General features: G+C 32.5%; 1 protein-coding gene and 1 long non-coding RNA gene across 5 annotated transcripts in view; one reads left to right on the top strand and one right to left on the bottom strand.

Moving 5' to 3' along the window:
* Agbl4 (ATP/GTP binding protein like 4) overlaps positions 1-21058 on the top strand; it is a 1213327-nt gene that overhangs the window by 517285 nt on the left and 674984 nt on the right. For all 4 annotated transcript variants that reach the window (XM_010610280.3, XM_033767837.1, XM_033767835.1 and 1 more), the window contains one exon: positions 19704-19798. In XM_010610280.3, coding sequence (XP_010608582.1) covers positions 19704-19798 — 95 coding nt within the window. The remainder of the gene's footprint in view (positions 1-19703; positions 19799-21058) is intronic.
* Positions 1-21058, bottom strand: part of LOC104852533 — a 35291-nt gene that overhangs the window by 9067 nt on the left and 5166 nt on the right. The window contains exon 3 of the long non-coding RNA XR_777515.2: positions 19630-19779. This is a non-coding gene — a long non-coding RNA (uncharacterized LOC104852533). The remainder of the gene's footprint in view (positions 1-19629; positions 19780-21058) is intronic.

Here is a 21058-nt window from a genome sequence, read left to right as displayed (position 1 = left end):
ATATATATATAAATAAAGACCAATAATAGCAGTATGTTATGCATCAATAGCAGCAACAGCTTTTCCAGGTTCTGCAGTCATCTGAACAAAATTATAGACATTCAGCACATTGCATTAAAAAATAAACAAACAAACAAAAAAACAAAGAAAAGAATAGTAGCCAGAAAACAACAAAAGTTCTGTTGCTGTGGTGGTACCTGGCACCATTTTTTTAATTAGCATCTTAATCATCATCTGGAAAGAGAACATTCTAGAGTAATATCATTAAATATAGCTCTGATAAAGCACGGTTATTACTATGTATCATGAAGCAGGTACAAGATATTTTACATTCACAGAGGTATGATACAGTACCATTCTACATCAATAATACTAGAATCAGTTTTGGTTTGAAATTTGCTTTGTCTGCAAATAAGATTGCTACACCTGCTTTTTTCTGGGCTCCTGACGCATGGAGAATTGTTTTCCATCCTTTCACTTTCAGTCTATGGGCTTCTTTATGCACTAGGTGTGTTTCTTGTATACAACATATTGTTGGATTTTGCTTCTTATTCCATTTTGCCAGTCTATTTCTCTTGATTGGTGAGTTGAGGCCATTGACATTTATGGTTATAACTGATATGTACTGACTTATTATTGACATGTTATTGGCCTTTTGTTGACTCTTTTTACTTTTTCACCTTCTCCTTTTAATTTCTTGCCTTGCCTATTTGATTTGCTCTGTTGGGCCTCATGGTGTTGTTGCCTTCAAGATGTTTCTTTATAGAATCATTTTTCTTTTGCGTAATGAATTCACTGGATTATTTTTTATAGTATAGGACTTCCTACTATGAATACTTTTTCTTTTTGAAAATGTGTTAATCTTAATTTTTGAAAGTTAACTTTGAATATGATGTCTAAGTTGACCCTTTCATTTTTTTATTTAAACACTTGAAATTCTTCTTCCATTGTCTTTAACTTCTGTTTCTGTTTTGTGGTTAAGACTGACTTTATTGTTGGCCACTTGAAGATATACATATATATATAAAATTTCCTTTAGCATCTAGTAAGATAATCCCCCCTTGTTATAGCAGTATTACTATGAAGTGCATACCTAGGTTTGGCTTTCTTGGGTCTTACCCTAGTGGATTGCATAAAAATTCTTAAACCTGTGACTTGATGACCTGTGTCAGTTTTTGAAAATTTTTCATCAATATTTCTTTAAATATTGCATTTCCTCTCATCTCCAGGGATATTGATGAAATATATTTATATTTTTTATCATACCCTATTATGACTCATACTCTTTTCATATTTTCCGCTATTTCTTCTTTCAGTATTTTGATGTGAAATTTCTACTTGCTTCTTTATGTGTGTATTCTAGTTCTATTGTAGATTTTTTTGTCTTCTCTTTTCTTAGAAATACCAGTTATAGTTATTTTAAAGTCACTGTTGATACCTGAAAGATTTGAATGACTGTTCCTGGACAGGTGGTTTCTGTTTCACCCAATGACCAGGTTCTTGTAACCTGAACAAAGAATTGAGCAGGACACACAGAAATAGTAAGGAAGAGATTTATTAAAGAAAAGCATATTTAATAGAGTAGAAACCAGCCAATGAGAAAAATCAAGAGCATGTTTGACTCAGAGCGGCCCCGGGGTGTTTTAGATTGAAGTTAAAGTGTACTTGGAAAAATTTTAAGGAGGAAGACCTCAGGAATGATAACTGTCAGTAATGAGAGTACGAATTCAAGACTGGAGGGTAGGCAGAACTAGAGGAAGCAACTGCTGTGGGTTTTAGGATTAGCTTGTCTTTTGATTTTTAGAATTTGAAGTGGTCAGGGGTCGGAAATAAGGAAACTGACAAGTTTCCATCCTCATTTTAGGACTGAGTGTTTTTTTTTTAATTTTATTTTATATGAGCCTGTAGATAACCAGCATGGCTGCCAAAACCCATATATATGGGAGTCAAAACCCTAATTCTAATGATATACAGACCATGGGTTTAAAGCAATTAGGGCATTGCTCCTCAGGTTTAAGCCAGAGGTCAAGGAAGTATGATAAGGGCAGGAGCACCTCATTTTAGGACTGAGTGTTTTTTTTTTAATTTTATTTTATATGAGCCTGTAGATAACCAGCATGGCTGCCAAAACCCATATATATGGGAGTCAAAACCCTAATTCTAATGATATACAGACCATGGGTTTAAAGCAATTAGGGCATTGCTCCTCAGGTTTAAGCCAGAGGTCAAGGAAGTATGATAAGGGCAGGAGCATTTGTGTGTGTGTGTGTGTGTGTGTGTGTGTGTGTGTGTGTAAAGTTGTTAAGGAAGAAATCATGAGGATAGGATCATATTTTGCAGGTTCATATCAACACATTAAGAATATATGAGTCCTCTTGTGGTCTCTAAGAACCAGAAGTCATCCTGTCTTTTGCGAGCCTAAGCCCAGGATGAATCCCACAATCTTTGTCTGCCTCATGATCTTTGTCTCAGGTTCATGCCCCCTTCCTTTCCTTTCTTTCTCTGTGCCTGTCACTGGCTCTTTCTCTTTCTCTGTCTCTGACTCTCTTTCATAGAAATGAATTTTTATTTCTGATAAATTTAGTTGAAGCAGAATACTGTTTTTGAAAGCATAGAGGTTTTTATGTTATTTTCTCCAGAAGAGGATCAAGTTTTTTTTCCTGATAGGCAGGCAGTGTTTGAAAAGATAATCTTTATATAGTAATGATTGAATGTTTGTACATACAAACTCAGGTATATATTTGCCTACTTATCGTAAGAGTGTAGTCCTCATTTCAGCACTTACCCTTGACATCACAAATAGTAGGGTATATTTACCTCTGTTTTCTAATTTGGTGAGCCCTGAACTACAAACTTCCTACAATTTACAAGACTAAATCACCAGTTAGCACTTTAAGCTCATATATGCTGCTTTTTACTTGCCTTATTAGTATCCCCTCTGTACACAAACAGCTTAGAAGTTTGCAAGTGATTTGATGGAAAATTATACACAGAATTTTGGTCTCAATTATCTGTTTGGCATTCCTAAAAATTAATCATTATTTTACCAAGCACAGATTAACCAGATTCAGCAAATGCTCTGCTGCATCTAGCGTTCATATAAATTTTGGTCTGATACTCCTTAATATTTTGTTCGTTTACTCACATTTTAAGAACATTTAAAGTTGGTTTTTGTTTGTTTCGTAGAACTAGGGTTTAGAACCATGACCTCCTACCTAATAGGCAAGTAAGTGCTCTAGCACTGAGCTACATTTTCAGACCCTTTTAAAATTTATTGTGAGATATGGTCTTACTAAGTTGCTCAGGCTGGCTTTGATCCTGATCCCCTTTGCCTTTAGATAGTAAGATCACAACAGACTCTCATTATCTTACCTTCTTTCTAGTGTCTTTTGCATAGTACCCTAATCATACTGTTATTTTTGTGTCAAGTCTTTACAAGCATATTGAAGGGAAATGACAAAATTTCTTTGTTTGCATAAAACGTAGGCTTAGAGACATATAAAACCAGATCTGAGTTTCATTCATTCTTGCAAGGGAGAGAAAAAAGTGTTTTTTTCCCTCTAACTTTCAGTACAACACTTAGAACACATACTTCATCTCTGTCCACCAAAATATATTTGGGGAATTTCCCCTACATAACAAACAGTTCTTCAGTGGACACCACTTGGCTATCCTGTAATTCAATTCAATTCTGAAAACTTTAGCCTGCTCCAGATTCCACATGCTGAATGTAGAATTCTACAAGACTCCCCTGCTTCAGATACGAAACATATACTTTACTTATACTTCTGAACAACTGCTTATAAATTAGGTTTTTCTACTACATCTTTCATGCATTAATTTTCTACAGCAGCTCACAGAACTCAGGGACACACTTTATAGTAATGTACTACATAATAACATCTGGGTTCAATAATGGATTACATATGTGACTGTGGTCCCATAAGATTATGATAGAGTTGAACATTTTTATAACCTAGTGACATGGTAGCTATTGTGATATTGTACATAATGCATTACTCACTTATTTGGGGTGATGCTGCTATAAACAAATCAACTGCACTGTATGGCATATAAAATAATAGCACATGTAATTGTGAAAAGGCATAATACTTGATAAGGATAATAATTATGCTACTGACTTCTTTACTCTTTTTTCTGTACTTTTATCTTTATTTTAAGGTACACCTTCTTAAAACTTGCTCAAAAACAAAACAAAAAACTGTTAACTCAAAACAATAAACAGCCTCAGATATTTCTCAGGAAATATTGCAGGAGAAGGCATTGTTGCCATAGGATAAGAGCTCCATTCTTGTTACTGCTCCTAATCTTCTAGTTAGGTGAAAGACAGTGCTTTTCATGATTTTGACCCAATATAGACCTAACTTAATATGTGGGCTTGTTTCTTAGTTTTTAACAGAAATTTCTAAATGTTAAAAAAATTAAAAGATCTAAAAGTAGCCTCTCCATTTAGCTTAAGTGTGTATATACCTGTACCATTCAGGATTGTATAAGTAAAACCTATAATGCTCACACAACAATAAAATCTCCTAGGTATGCATTTATTGAAACATATTCCTGTCGTTATGCCTATACTTAACCTTATCTTTGAGTGAAGAGATAACATAGGGCAAGATAGGGGGAAAGAGTATGGTATGTTAATCTCCTAATCCATACAATGAAAAATAATGTTTACCAATGAGAATGTTTTTAAGGTTTAGAAATGACATACAATATAAAAGTGCCTACTCATTTCTCAGGAATCAACAAATTACATATAAAATACCAATAATTTAAAACCAAACAAACCGTAGCGTACTTCTCCCTCCCAGTATCTCTCAGCATCTCCACAAGTTCAGCCCACTTCTCACTCTTTCATCCTTTATTATTTTCTTTTCTCTATAATATTCGTTTTTATCTGACATTGGATCATGTATCTGCTTATTTACTAAATTTTTAATCTTTCCTATTAAAATGTAAACTGGAGGAAGGCAGGAACTATATATCTTGTTTCTCTGTGTATTCCTGGCAAATAAAAAGTTTGTCACACAGGCACTGTTCAATAAATATGTCTTAAAAGAATACAGGAATTAATCTGGCAGATATCTATAGACTCTGGAGTCTTCTTTTACTCTTCACCTGAATTAACTGGATTACTTTGTCCAAACTCCTCAATCCATAACTTTGGACCTTAATGTTTAACTCCGCCCTTTGAATTTGGCATTTGGAATTGATCTTTCTAGACTTCTTTTTTTTTGCTTCTTTCACAGTCCTTTCGTCTGCTCACCTCTCTGGCTCTTAGTCCTCTGGGCTCTCTAGCAGGACCCATTCTCTTAATCTCTTATTGTCTCAGGAAGGGAAGTCAGGTCTCTTTCCCAGTCCAGTTTTCTTCCCACTCTAACTCCCTTTGAAGCCCCACCCAAAGACAGGCACTTCCTTATAGTGCATTCTCTTTTTGTTTCCAGAATCTGCTAAATTGTGTTTGATAAAGGAAACACTACTTTTCATTGTAAGTCAACCTTTTCCTAATTGATTTTTCTCATCTTTCAACAGATTTGTAATTGTCAATTTACTTGGTGACTTGAAGGCTCCACCTGGCTTTGTCTTTCTAACCCTTGGAGTAATTTAACTCTACCTTGTAAGATAGGTCCCTAAGCTTGTATTATTCTCTGTTGGCATTGTCTTTTCAGTCAATCAGTCATGAAAAATTCATGCCCAAGGTAAAGCCTTAGAGAATCAAACCAAGAAAAGCACGATTATCTTTAAACAAAAAGGAGATCTTAGTAGTCTCTGAAATTCACTAGAAAAAGCAGCCTTTCATAAGAAAATATTTTATCTGCTGTTTGTTATCCACAGAATACTTCTACTTTTTCCTTTAAAGTGGATCTATTTCAATTCTTTGGCTTTGAAAACTACTATAATCCATGAATAGAGATTCTAATAATTTGGAGTGCATAAAAACTCAACTTGCTCTTTGGATTAGTGATGAACATATGTGAGCTAAACAAAGTAGTGGTATAAAACAATGACAATACCATATTAGCTTTTCAGAACATACCTGTGAGTTGTAAAATATCTTGAGATATTTATTAGACTGTCCTCTAATTCTGAAGTGACTGCTTCTTCCCTGAGATAGACTGAATCTTAAAACCAATTGCAGGTTAATGTTTATCTAATTTGAGACTTGATTCCAGTCATAAAATTAAATATGGGCCTATTCTTAGCTTCGATACTGGCTGAAGAATGAACTTAGGTCTCCGTCTTATCAGTAACTCCTAAGAAACACAGGATATGGTTTATAACGTAGTTTCTCCAGTTTAGAATCAAATAATACTGATCCCAGACCCCGGTTCTATCACTTGTCATCATTATGCCGTTGGACAATATTACTTATTTCTGTGAGAGCTTTGGACTTCTCATGTGTAAAATGGGAATATTAATACCTTACTCAAAACATTGTGATAGTTAAATGTCATTTTGTAGGAAAAGTGCTTTGGATATAGTATTTAATAAATAAAAATCATAGGAACATATATTTTATAGTTAAAGAACTCTCAGAAGAGCATTTGCTTTAGCTATCTAGCTGAAGTTTTAATATTCTGATGAGCAAAGTGTTCCTATTTTTATTTTATGGTTCTACTAAGACTATAATCTTGTCCAAATTTCTCATGTTATAAATAAATCAACAGAAAGAAATTAATAATTCTTTGTAAAAGAGTCATAAAATCCACCCACCCTGCAAAATTCTTAGGGTCAAGAACTGATCTGTTACCCACTACCAGAAGTTTGAGACTAAAATTTAGAAGTGTAAAAATTGATAAAAATATGTTAATTATCATGTTCAAGTGGAAATTTAAAAACAAGTTGACTTAATATTTAAGAAAGAGTAGCCTTATTCTTAAAATTCTTAAAAATTTAATAAAGTAATTTTACTAAAAATTATGAAATAGTAAAAAAATCGTATAGGTTGGCTTAATGGCAAATTATGGAATTATAAAATATGAGAAGTATGTGACTTATTTTCTTTCTCTTTTATTCTCTTTTTTCTATTTTTACATAGTTTGATTGCAGAAGCATTAAATATATCATTAGGGTATTGCTAAATAGCAAAATACCCCAAATTCAGAGGTATAAGACAATAAGCACTCATTAATATTAATTAATCTATGGATCAACTAGGTGGTTCTGTTGAATGGGTGGTCAGCTCTAGATCAGCTAGTTTGTTGATTTCTTTCCTATTTGCTGGGTTCTCTTGTATTTGCAAGTCATCTGACTATAAACTGGCCTAGGATGGCTTAAGCTAGAACAACTGGTCTCTTTTCAATATAGCCTTTCATCCTCTGTCAGCATACTCTGTGTTTGATCAAATGCTGATGGAAGATTGTACCAGAGAATGTGATGCCATACAAGACTTCTTAACTTTTCATTCAGAATTGCTTTGTTATCATTACCATCAATTTCTATATTCCAGAGCTAATCATAAGATTAGTTTAGATTCAAGGTGTTCACTGTTTGAGTGGACAGCAGCACAGTCATAGGACAAAGAATATGAATACAAACTAAGTAGAATTGTGAACAAGTACTCATCTAACACATATTTATAAGAATAATTATCATTAAGTGTTGTGATTTGTATCTAGATATTCTCCCAGATATTCCCTACATATCATCAGTTGATTAGTATACTGATATACTAATACAGTTAAATGCGGTGTTGTTAGGTAGAGCCTGGTTGAAAGAAGTTGGACGTTGGGGGCATGGTCTTGAAGGGCACATCTCCATTCCACTTCTCACACTCTCTCTCTGCTTCCTAGACACCATGATGTAAATGGCTATTGTTCTGCCTTGAGGCTATGGACTGAATCCTGTAGAAATTTTGAGACAGAGTAAGCCTTTCTTTAATTTGTGGGTGTTGGGTGTTATGTCCCAGTGAAGAGGAAAAGAAAAACATAATATCTTACCTGCATAAAAGACATTAAGTGCTTTATCTATTTTATCTTCCAGTAGGTTCATTGTTTCTGTTTTAATGTTTAGTTCTTTGACCATTTTTGTTTGTTTGTTTGTTTTTGTACTGGGGATTGAATTTGGGACCTTGTGCTTGTGAGGCAGTTGGTGGCATCGCTGAGCTAAATCCCCAGCTGACCATTTTGATTTTAGGTTATATATAGTACATGATGAGAGACATAGGTCCAGCTTCAATTTTATGAATATAGATTGCCAGTTTTCCTAGCACTATTTGTTAAATAGGCTGTCTTTCCTCCAATGTATGTTTTTGGCCACTTTGTTCAAGATCAAGTAGCTGGATGTGCCTGGAGATGTTTCTACCCTCTGTTCTGTGCCATTGATCCACATGTCTCTCTGTGTGTGTGTGTGTGTGTGTGTGTGTGTGTGTGTGTGTGTGTGCCAGTACCATGCTGCTTTTATAACTGTTGCTTTGTAGTATAATTTGAAGTAAGAAATTGTGATGGTTTTTCCTTTGCTCTTGTTGCTGAGGTTTGCTTTTGCTATTCTGAGTTTCTTCTGGTTTGCATTTTTTCCCTCTAGTTCAGAGAGAAATGCTGTTGGTACTTTGATTGGGATTGCATTAAATTTGTATATTATTTTTGTATGTATGACTATTTTGACTATATTGGTTTTATTTCATATTATTTCATATATGTTCTCTGATACTTGCAAATAACAACTTTGGAGTTAGGGGGAAAAAAGCAAAGGAGTTGGTCCTGATTTCAATTTCACAACCAAACATAGCAACAACTGGGAGGAAACATGCATCATGGTGCTGAATCCAAAGTTACTTGAGTCAGAACTGCACCTTTATCTTTTAGGAACTGTCTCAAAGGAAGTATTCTCTTACCCATTCAGGCAGATGTGATCACTCTTTTCTGAGCTCTGTACTTCAAACGCAGAGGTTTTGATATGTTCTCTTATTTTTGCATTGATGGCATTGGATTTGTGACTATTTGTTTACTTGCATATTTCTCTGTAATATGATGAGGTTCTTGAGAGTAGTTTATACTTACTCATCTGATTCTGCAGAGATCAGTGTAAATTCTTGAGCATTTATTCAGTGCAGTCTTATTTATTTTTCCCAATCATACACCTGAACTTTTTATAACTACAGCTAACATCCTTCAACGGTCCTTTTATACTTTTTTCAATAAAAGTTAAACCCTTTTACTACAGCTCATATGTCTTTTAATGCCATAATCTCATTACTTACTCTATACAGGCTATATTTTCTTGGGAAAATACACAGAATTAATTGTTCTAGCCAAAAGAAACAACTGATAGTTCCACAAATCACTGAGCTTTTGTTCTTAAGTCTCCTTCTGAGTGAAATGTCAAGCATGTTTTCTCTTTTGTCTGGCCAGTTGTTAGAGACTGTATGTCAGCATTGTGCGTGTGTTTTATATATTTGTCTTCATTTCAGGGCAGGGAGTCCACTCTTATTCATTTCTTTCATCCAGCACATACCAAAGTGGAAATCCCATAACTATTTACTGAATGAGATGATTAAATTAATATTTCTTGAGTTAGTCTATAAAATATAGAACAAAATTCGCAGGAGATGCTGTCAGTTGAAGAAAATAAAAACATTTTTTTTGTCTGTCGATTGTTGGATATTTATTCTGAGTAGGGAGAAAAAGAGTATCCCTGGATGATCTTACTTTTCTTCTGTCATTTTGCTAATGTCCTTGTTTGATATGCTAAACTTCCTTTGATGAGAATGTTTTTCTCCATTCCCCTTCTATCTCTTTTGGCTGCCTTTGCACAAATTTTCAGTGAGGGAGAAGAATCTTCTTATGTGCAAATCTGCAAGCCATTTCCTCATTATCTCTGTCAGCCTGCAGTATCTATGTGAACATTTTGACAATTGCCAGTAAGAAGGCACAGGTGCAGCTGATTAACAAACTTTGCTCCCTGTGTTTTCTCAACACTAGCTGTAATAGATAAGGATACCTTTTTTCATAGCGTGGTTACCTATACTCTAGACTTTTCATGCTTTTGATATATAAGGCCCAGGATTATTTGGCATTCTTTGAAGAATTTTTGGTGACAACTTGTAGGTTTATATGGGCAAAAAGCTTAGAAATTCCATACTCATCATCCAATAGAAAACTTGTCAGGCCGTAGCCCACCCCAGCACCCCAGCACCCCAGCAACCTGATAAAAACTTGTGCCTTTCCTTTGTTAAATGGCCAGCCTGATCTTCAGTAGTGCTATGCCTTCTTCGATTCTTCTCTTCAAGTGGAGGAATCATCCCCTTCTCTTCTTTTGAATTTCTGGCCTGTTGTTCAACTTCACTATTCACATTGAGTCAAAGGGCTGTATGTGTGACCTTATCTAGAGGTTTTGTACTTTCGGTTGCACATACTTTTTAAAAATTGACTGTGTCAATAAATTCTAATTGTTTATAGATCTCAGGGTATTCTATATGCATAATTATTGTGGTTTGGTATATAATAACATTTCTATTTCTTTCTTTCCAAACATTTTCCTTGTATTTGTATTTATTGTCTTATTGAATTAGCTAGAACTTCCAGTAGAAGGTTGAATAGGAATGGCAGTAGTACTAGTGGGCCTTCTTATACTGTTCACAGATTTAGTATAAAAAATTAAAGTTTTCATGATTAAGTATGATGTTGCTATTATTTTTCTTTTGTAAAATGTTTTCTTCTGATAGACATCCTTTATCAGATTAAGAAATTTTTTAGAATCACCTTTCTAAGGATTATTTATCATTAAAGAGTGTTACATTTTATCGAATACTTTTTTCACTAAAGTTCTTTTACCTATAAATATGGAATGCTAAGATAAATTTTAGAATTTTAAAACAACCTTGAATTCCTACAATTTGAATTAGTCTTGATTTTTCTCCCTTCCTCCCCCAGTAGATTTAATTTGCTATTTTTTTTAGATATCTACAAATGAGATTGACTGAAAATTTTTTTCTTGTAATAGCTTTTGCAGTTTTCATTGACAAGATTATGTTGGTTTCATAAAGCAAGTGGAAAGATATTGTCTCACTTTAAATTTTCTATAATAGTTTTGTGAGATTGGTATATCTTCTTATATGACTTGAAGAATTAATTAATGAAGCTATGTAGGCATGTTATTTTCTATATGAGAAAATTTTAATAATGCATTCAATTACGTTTTGGAGTTATAGAGATTTATTCAGATTTCTATATCTTCTAGAAGTTTTATTAAAGTATGTTTTTGTTTTTTAAGATATTTGCCTTTTCTAATTTTTCAAATTCATTGGATCATTTTTTTTTTTTTTTGTACCAGGGATTGAACTTGGGTCCTTGTGCTTGCAAGGCAGGCCACCGTACCACTGAGCTAAATCCCCAGCCCTGATCATCTTTTTATTATATTTTATCTTGGATTTTTTGTACTCATGCTGCCTTTTTAAATTCCTGATTTGAGTAAATTACACACTTTTAGTATTTTTAACAATATTGATTTATTGTTACAATTATTTATCATTCTTGAATCTTCTAACTTTCCTGTGTCCTCTTCTTGATTGTAAAGTTTTTCTTCAATTTCTGGTGTATTTTACATATACAGTCATGTCATCTATTAATAATAAACTTCAGATCTTTCTTTAAACTTTTAATATTTATTATCTTACTTCACTAGAACTTTCAGAATGATGTTTAATAGAAGCAACAATGGTGATATCCTTTTTTCCTGACTTAAAAAGAATATATCTTATATTTACCATTTTATCATTGATTGCTATAAAATTTTAAATAGGTATTATAAAGTAAAGGAAGATTGTTTTCCAGTTTACAAAGAGTTTTTAAATATTTCAGTGAGTATGAAACTTATCATATGCTTTTACTGAACATATTTGTTGATAAATATTTCTGCCTTAATTTATCATTATGGTGATTTATATTGATAAATATATTTATCAATATATCTATAAATATAATTTAGTTATTTAAATTATATATAATTTATATATTGATAAATATAATTTATTTATTTATATTGATAAATATTTTAAACATTGGCTCATCCTTCCACTCCTAGGATATATAGTTTATCATATTGGCATGCTATTTCTTTTCTGAGTAAATTTAATAGTGGATATGAATTAACAGTAGTTAGAAATTTTCAATCAATGTGTATAACTGAGACTAGATATAATTTTTTCATTCTGCTGTTATTGCCCTTTTTTGCTTGAAGGTTATAAAATGAGTGGGCTAAATTTCTGTGTTTCTTTTCTTTTACTTACTTGAAATTTTTATGACACAAATACATGTTCATAAAATAAAAAATATATGTACTATGACTCCCTCCCAAAAATGTTACTTCATCTATGCCCTCCCTTTTGATTCCTGCTTTTAAGAGGAAGGATTTGGAGGCTTTTTCTATGAAAAATTAATATAGTAAATAATTAAGCCCTTCTGGACTATCATATCTCTGCCAAAACTGCCTAACTTTGATTTTATGTTGCAAAAGCAGCCACAGACAATACCGAATGCTTGAGCATGATTTTACAAAACAAGCAACAGCCAGGATTTGACCCCTATCCTAGGGACAATCATTTATATTTCTTTTACTATTTCCTTTATTACTTCTATATTTCTAATTAAAATTTCTGTGCTAATATTTATTCAGTTTAGTTTTAGTTTGTATTTATTTACTTTTTAACTGGAGAAGATGAATTCATTTCTTAACACTTCTGCTACCAAATAATGCACTTTTCCTTATATCTCCTCTTCATACTCTCAATATATTTATATCACTGTTTTGCTTAGATCAATACCAAGGATATTATTTTTTATAAATAAATAAATATGAATACTGATGACACTTATACAATTAATTTTTTCTTCTACAGCTACTCACATATGCCTCCTGCCTTCTGATAATTACCTCTTTTTCTGTTAAATTAGCTTTTAATGTACCTAATGCAAATTGCCTTTTTCCTCAAGTATTTGTATGTTCATTTTATTTACCTTGTCTTCTGCTTCTGTTGGTTACTTTCATCATTAACAAGTTGGCATTAAAATTTGAATTCTAAATTCTAAATCCTTTTTGTGGATATCTGTCTTCCAATAGAGAACTAATCATTTCATCAGACTGCTGTCCCATACCTATATTTATAAATATTTTACTTTTGACTAGAAGTTGGGAAAAATTCTCTAATCTCCTGACTATGGAAGGTACGCTTGACTACCCATTTTCGGTATGTACCTAACACCTGTCTTCAACCTCACCTGACAGCTCTGCATCCAGAGTGTCAACGCTCTAAATTCTTTAAAACATGTTCCTCTGATTCAGGTCATGGTGGGATAAAGTAAGCCTTTGGGTTCTTGGTTTGAGGGAAAGAATTTGGAAATTAATTTATTTTAACAAGGACACTTGACTGAGTCTTGAGTGGAGCCCCATTTTCAAAAGTACCACATACTGCTAGTGTTGTACCTCATACTTCTAGTGCAGTATTAATCATTACTTTGTTTCTTAACTTTTTAAATTGAGTACTTAGCACATGATTTTTTAACCTTTCTTGTTCTGTAATTTCTGCACACAAGCTAAATTTGACTTTCCATTGCCTTGTTTTTGCTGTATGCCACAAGTTCTGATGTGTAGTGCTGAATTAATCATTCAATTCTAAATACTTTTTAATTTCCAACATTATTTCTTCTTTGACAATGAATAACTATGGAAAATGTTTTAATGCTTCAAAATTTATGAGTAAATTAGATATGATTGGGGTATCATTTCTTGTTAATATTTATTTTTTGGTCATGTGCATACCTAATTTTTATAAGCATCTCTTATCTACTTGAGAAAAGTTCATTCCCTAATTGTGTATGTGTGGACAAAAATGCCACATGTTAATAAGCATATTTTGATTAAGCTCATCAGTTGAAATATTCTTAATAATTTGTTGTCAGCTCTGTTAGTTACTATTACTAATCATTATGGATCAGTTTTTACTTGTGATATTATTCATTTTTATCTTATGTATTTTATGCTCTTACAACATATGTATACAAAGTTAAAGTTTATATTCCTGGAGAATATTTGTTTTGACATGGACCTCTATCTTTAATTTTGCTTTTTGATTCTGTATATATTTTGTCTGATATTATCAGAGCTGAAACAGATTTCTTTTGGTATTTTGATATTGTATCTTTTTTTTTCCATTTGCTTTCAAGTTTTCTGTATTTTATCTTTTAGGTGTGTATCCTGAAAATGTGGTAAAAGTGAATATTTTTTCTCCTTAATTTGAGAAAATTCTTACAACAGATTCAACAGATTTCATTTGTGTGTTTGTGTGTGTGTGTGTGTGTGTGTTTGTGTGATTACTGATATTTGGAAATATTACTACTATCTTATATGGGGTTTTCCACATACAGTGCTTTCTATTTCTTTTGCCTCTTTATCCTAATTTACCTTGTATTGTACTGACAATGTTTTCTTTATTCCTCTTTCCCTTTATTCATGTAAAATTCACATACCCTTGTCCTGTTATTATAGTGAGTATTCTTGAATTGTCATGTAATTATTTGTGAGGAGCATGTCTAAAGTCAGTTAACATCCTTGTCCATCTTTAAAAGTATACAAAAACCTATAAAAACTTTAAGACTGACCTCGTCTCCCTTTTCTTCACCTAAGTCCTAAATATTTCTGTTATTCTTGACCAATAACTGAAACTTTCTGTCTTTTGTGCAAACTTTTTAACCTTCCTCAAATGTAGTATTATAACAGTTTTATGTAATTGATTCTTTAAATGTACCTATTTTCTTTGTTCAATCTAGTGTCTTGCCACTCTTAGTTTTTGTGTTCGAGTTCATTTATTTGGCTTGCTTTGAAAACAGTCTATTTGTAGTGTTCTGCAGTTTTAGTCTGATGTATCTATATTTTTATAAAATCATGTTTTGAACTGAATCTTATTATTAGTGTCTTTCATTAATTTTGGGAACATGATTTGCTTTTTTCTCTTTAGATTGTGCTTTCACTAATTTCTGTTTTCTGTATTTAAATACTTTCAATGAAATGTAGTTGGATTTTTTCTCTTTCCACTTTGTATGTCTTTTTCATTTTTTCTATATTATTAATTTGTTGTGCTCAATTCTAGATATTTCATCTCTTTCTTGTTGTTTACTAATTCTCCTTGCAGTAGCATCAGTTCTGTATTTTAACCTGACTACTGAATTTTAAACTTCTAATTTCATTTTTAAAGGATAGTGTTTTGTTCTGTTCTATTTGTAAAAGGCTTTTAACTTATTAGTCAGTTAAAAACATAGTTTACTAGATAATTTTATAACCTGAAGTTCTTTGTGGCATAATTCAGCTATTATTTTTTCTCCGGTTGCTTCTCACTTTGGTGTAGATTATTTCCTCAAGTGTTTTGTAAATTTGTGTGAAAGTTAAATGTCTAGTGATTTTATTTATGAAAATCTTGTGTGCCTGAGCTGAAGATGTGTATATTTAAAGCATTATTTCCTCTAACTAAACTTATTTTAATTATTTGGCCTAGCTTCTTATATCAAGGTAGAATTGTAATTCAGACACAAGCCCAAAAATAGTCTGCTGCATGTTTAAAAATTGTTTTTGTATCTCAAATCCGGGATATGTTTCTTAGTCATCCCACAGTGCTAGTGAATGATTACTTTGTAGATCAAGGTTCACTAATACTACATTGTGTTTGTATTGCCTGTATGATATTCTCTACATCTAACAACACAGAGAAAATGACAGTTTTCCACATAGAGATCATCATATTTGTGTAGGATAATGGGGTGGAGGATATTTGGAAGATGATTATATAAGCCTCAGTGAAAAACAATAATATATAACTTTTTAAAAATTATCAGGTGTCCAAAGTCAAATGCTACATTTATTTTTTAAATCTTTAACAGAATTTTGAGACACCTGAATTTATTTCTATGATCATTTTCATGTGCGATTTTACTTGAAATGGATATATGTAGTCCCTGATCAAGACTTTTCAATGATGATCACTTCAAAGCCATTAATGTCACCATCAATGAGGACTGTAATGATAAAAATTCAAAACTATTCATGTATTTGAACTATTCAGAATTACACTTAAAACATCTAACAGCTCTCTTTGCTTTCAAATGTAATTGTAATACTGAAATTTCTTATGAAAATCAAATGACTTTCAAATTTAATCAAAGTTTTAGGAAAACATTTTAAAATAATAAAATATATTAAAACAATCAAAGTTTTAATTTACAAAATGTGTATGTATATTTAAACAGTCTGTATAATTACCTTTAACAAGAACAAATGGGAAATGTACTCATTGGTGGACAAAAGTAATAGATATATGGCAAGAGAGAATCAAGGTCAATGCCTGATCCTGCAAAAAGGCTCTACACCATACCTTTATTCCCATTCCATCACGTGGAATGGAACTTACAGTCCTGCAATAGCACCATCAGCTTCTTGGTCAGAACAGTCAATGCTTCAGCCCTTATACGTGGTTGTGTTAGGGGATATAATTCACTCTTGGCCTCTCAGTGTGCCACAGATCACTGTTTACAGAGCTTTGATCTAGGATATCACATCGCTGAAGCAGGAATCATAGACTGAATATTGAAATTTAAATCTAGTTTTATTGAAGATAGGAATAGTCTTAATAAATATTGAGTACCTATTCCAAGTTAGGTGAAATATACCAGGTAATGTACTTATATAATCTCACGAATTTTCATAACAACTTTCTTAGGATACTTTTGCCATCCTAGTTTTGGATGTAAACAATCTGTGTCAAAAATTATTTTTCATAAGTTTATTGAACCTGTGGGTAACTGGGTTTCCATTCCAGGTGTATCTAGATCGAAATTCCGTGATCTTATTTTTTTGGTTCAAATTCTACTTCTGCTATGTATTTGTTATATGATTTTAATTTCCTTAATCTCAATATCTCTTATTTCATCAATAAGAAGTAACAGTTTCTACCTCAAAAAGTTTATGTGTGTATATGTATCCTGAAAATTAGTTAATGCATCAAATATTAGAGTCTTTAGAATAGGGGCCTAAGCATAAGTAAGTTTTGAAAAGCTGTCCAGGCGCTTCTAATCTACAATCAGGATTTTTCTAATGTACAATATACTGGAAGGAATGAAATGCTTAACTCAGAATTTGGTACATAGTAAGTGCTCAGAAATTATTAGTTGTTACTGTAATTGATTTTATTACCATTACCTAAAGATGTAGGTTTCTGTTATGCAATTTGAGTGAATAAGTGATGGTTAAGTGTAAAATGTGACAAGGTGGGATGTGTTACACTGCCTACTTCCAAATATCTTGGATCCTTATCACATGCTGCCTTGTTAAATGGCTAGAACAGCAGCAACAACAGCAAAAAAATTCTACAGAGAATAATAAGAGATGGTGTTATTTTTTGGATATACCATTATGTCATACAGTAAGCATGATCTTTGTGGTAAGGACATCTAATATTAAAGTACTAATTAACAGTTTAGGGATTTGGGAAGGGCAAGACAGTTAGCCTTTATAAGCTTCACTTTCCTTATTGTCTAAAAATTTGGACAAAATAAATAGCTGTGTAATGAAGCATCCAAATGATATAACCAACTTAAAATACCTGAGAAATTTTCTAGGTTATGTAGTAGCATGTTAATAATCAATAAAGTTTTTACTTTATGCGCCATTTCTTTCCTTTAGCTTCACATATAGTTCATTGCTTTATTAGCTTTCTTCCTCTATTTCAATAATTTATATCCATAAAGTATGACATGGCCTCCAGGTTTACTGTAAATGGATATGACACCTGGAATCTCAGAAGAAAGGAGGAATATATCCTGTTAGGTTCAAAGGCCATCTGTCCCTTCATATTGATTTTCTTAAATCAGACAGCAGCCAAGACCTTGGAAGAAGTAATTGAACTGACAACCAGCAGACCTAGGTTGTTAATAATGGAACAGCCTTGGACGTTCTTGATAATTTAATTTAGTGACAAAAAGGAGTTCTGAGACTGAAGTGCCTGAAGTTGGGGTCAGTGGTTAGGTCTCTGAGGGGAAAGGAAAACATAAATTATTCCTAAGAGTTTATTCCATGAATAGAGCATTTTATGATCATCCCAAACAGAAGGCAAGAGGAAATGGTTTTGATTTATCTCTTTTTAACAAAACAAAAACGCGAACAGTAAAAAAAAAAAATACTATTATATTTCTTTATTTTGCCCTTACTTCAGAAAGAAAATAGAGGTGAATAAAATTATGGAATTTTGGAAACTTAGTGAACAACTCAAGGGTAAAAAATATGGCTATCTCATCCTTTTATCTCTTGGGTGGAAATATCCATTCTGTCATTTACCAGTTCATGGCATTGAGCCAGTTAGGTAACATTTTGACCCTCATTTTCCACATCTGCAAAATGGCCTTGTTAATACAGTATTTTTCTAGTTATAGGAGAATGTTTAAGATTTTTTAAAAAAGTGTATAAAATCTCTTTCACTTGACACAATAAATTTTGTTGACTAAAATTATAAATGACTTTTGATGCTTCTGTATCTTTCACTGCCTCTGTTTTGAAAAACTAATTTATCGCGATCTCTTAAAATCATTTCATTTCTTTAGCTGTTCTAGCTGACTTAAATTTAGTCCTTATTTATCCTTTGCATTATTTCAGTGAACTTTAGCATCTTTCAGTCAATTTCCTTTTCCTTAACAATCTCTCCTCCTCCTATGACAAGTATTACTAAAAGACTCTGGTATTTTTATATATAGTACTCTCCAGGAAAGAATTTAGACACCTAGAACATACTACTCTCCCATTTTAAGGGGAAGAAATTTACCCCAGCACAATGGATCTGTAAATTCATGTTGAGATTATGATTAAGTCCATTTCTCCTATCCCATAGCAGAGGATAATGAAATGGTTGCCGAAGAGAACATTCCAGATTTTGCCAAAGGATTCGAAATAATTAGAGAATTTATAAATTGTAATTTTGCACTCTTATTATCTTTCTATTTATTTATTTATTTATTTATTTATTTATTTATTTATTTATTTATTTATTTATTTATTTATTTATTTAATTGGTACCGGGGATTGAACTTGGGTCCTTTCTCTTGTGAGGCAGGCGCTGGAACCACTGAGCTAAATCTCAGCCCTCATTTTATTTTTGAAAAAAACTACTGTTGGTACTCTAGTGATCATATTATTTATTTCTGTTTAGATTCTAAGTCAATCCAGAGAGAATGAGAGAGAGAGAGAGAGAGAGAGAGAGAGAGCGAGCAAATAATAACAGCTAAAACTTGTATAGGATATTCCATTACCAAATGAGATTCTAAACACTGTACATACTTCCTGTCAGAACACCATGAACTAGGTACTGTTATTATTGCTATTTATCAAAGCAGGACAGTGAGACATAGAGATGTGTAGCAGCTTGACAAGGTCATAGAACTCTACAGAGTGATAGAATTGGAATTGATACTCAGACTAGCTTCCCGGTTCCATGATGCCAAAGCTAATTGATTTGCAGAGAGTTATCCTAATTAGAAATACAACAATCTAATCTCTAAACACCTGTGATTACCTGGCATTGAAACTTATCAAATATATATGAGCACTATTTTCCTTACTATACTATTGGTCACTTACCTACGTTATAGGAAATTGGAAACTTACGCAGCTTGGTCTTCTGATGATCTTCTCTCTCTCTCTCTCTCTTCCAGAGGGTTATTTTCAACATTGTTAATTTCAGTAAAACCAAGAGTCTTTATAGAGATGGGATGGCTCCTATGGTGAAATCTACCAGCAGACCAAAATGGTAAGTGACCTACAGAATGGAACCCTTTTCTAGTTAAACATTAAACTCAGGGCTCAAGTTTATCTTTTATATGAGAGGGGCTCAGCCTCACCATCAGTGAACAGATACAAATAAAATGTATTTGTGGATGGTCATTGCCTGTGGTCTAGATACTGTTCTTTGAGATGGGTACCATGACTCTATACTTGGAATGACCAACATTCTATCATTTGGGAAGGTACAATCTGATATTTGGTGAATTATTCCCTGTTGCCTTTAATTGCCCTATTTTGTAAGCATAGAGGTTGTTTTCCTTTTTTTTTCTAGTCTACACATAGATGATATATAGTAGCCTAGGAGGACATTGGGAAGTACAGTTTAGTAGATTTCTCTTGTTTTGTTTAGTTTTAATGGTATTTTTGCATAGATACATCTCTGTATAGATGTTAAAATTCTTTTTTTTTCTATCACTAGAGTGAGGAGTAGGGGAGTTAGGTAGGATTGCTTAATAAGCATGATGATGTGATGGTAACAGTAATAAGTCCTCCACTTACTGAGACTTTCTTCTTTATCTGATGTTTTACTTTTGCTCTTACTACGTATATACTTTTGCAAGTGAGATTTTAAATATCATTAACCAGTATTGTAGATGAAAAACTTGAAGCTAGGTAAGGTACTTTCTGAAGAACACAGGCAAGGGTAAGGGGAGGAGCCTGTGTTTTTTACATTACCTTGTAATACTTTTACAGCCAACTAATCCATCAATCCATTCATTTTTTTCATTCAACACTTACTGAGTACAACAAAAACTGAAAAATTTTGAAGAGAGAAGCCAACATTATTTATCTATCACACAGTAGGTGTTAAGTGAATGCTTACTGAACTGAACTGAATTCATTATGAGAATTTATACACAAAGTTCCTGGTACTTCCTAAGTGCCCAATAAATGTCATCTATTATTAATACTTTTATGTAAAACACTATATGAATGCAAATGATTGTTAATATTATTCTAGCTTTGATCCTTGATCAAATTTTAATGACTAGTGAGAAGATAGTCTTCAAATGCCTATATTTATAGAAAACTAGCAATTCATAAATATTGAATTGTGCTTTTATGTATAAATGATACTTGGCAATTTTCTATAAATGCTAGACTGAGAAGTTCAGGTTTATAAAAGTGTAGGTATTTGATGATGATAATGAAAACTGTTTATTAAAAGATAAAAATATCTCCCAGGCATATTTTTTGCTTTGCTGCATCAACTCAACTAAATTGC

This window comes from Fukomys damarensis, unplaced genomic scaffold (assembly GCF_012274545.1).
Source record: "Fukomys damarensis isolate Sample0158 unplaced genomic scaffold, DMR_v1.0_HiC HiC_scaffold_23, whole genome shotgun sequence".
NCBI lineage: Eukaryota > Metazoa > Chordata > Mammalia > Rodentia > Bathyergidae > Fukomys > Fukomys damarensis.
Note: the sequence above shows the minus strand (reverse complement) of the source record. Positions and strands in the feature narration are given on the sequence as shown.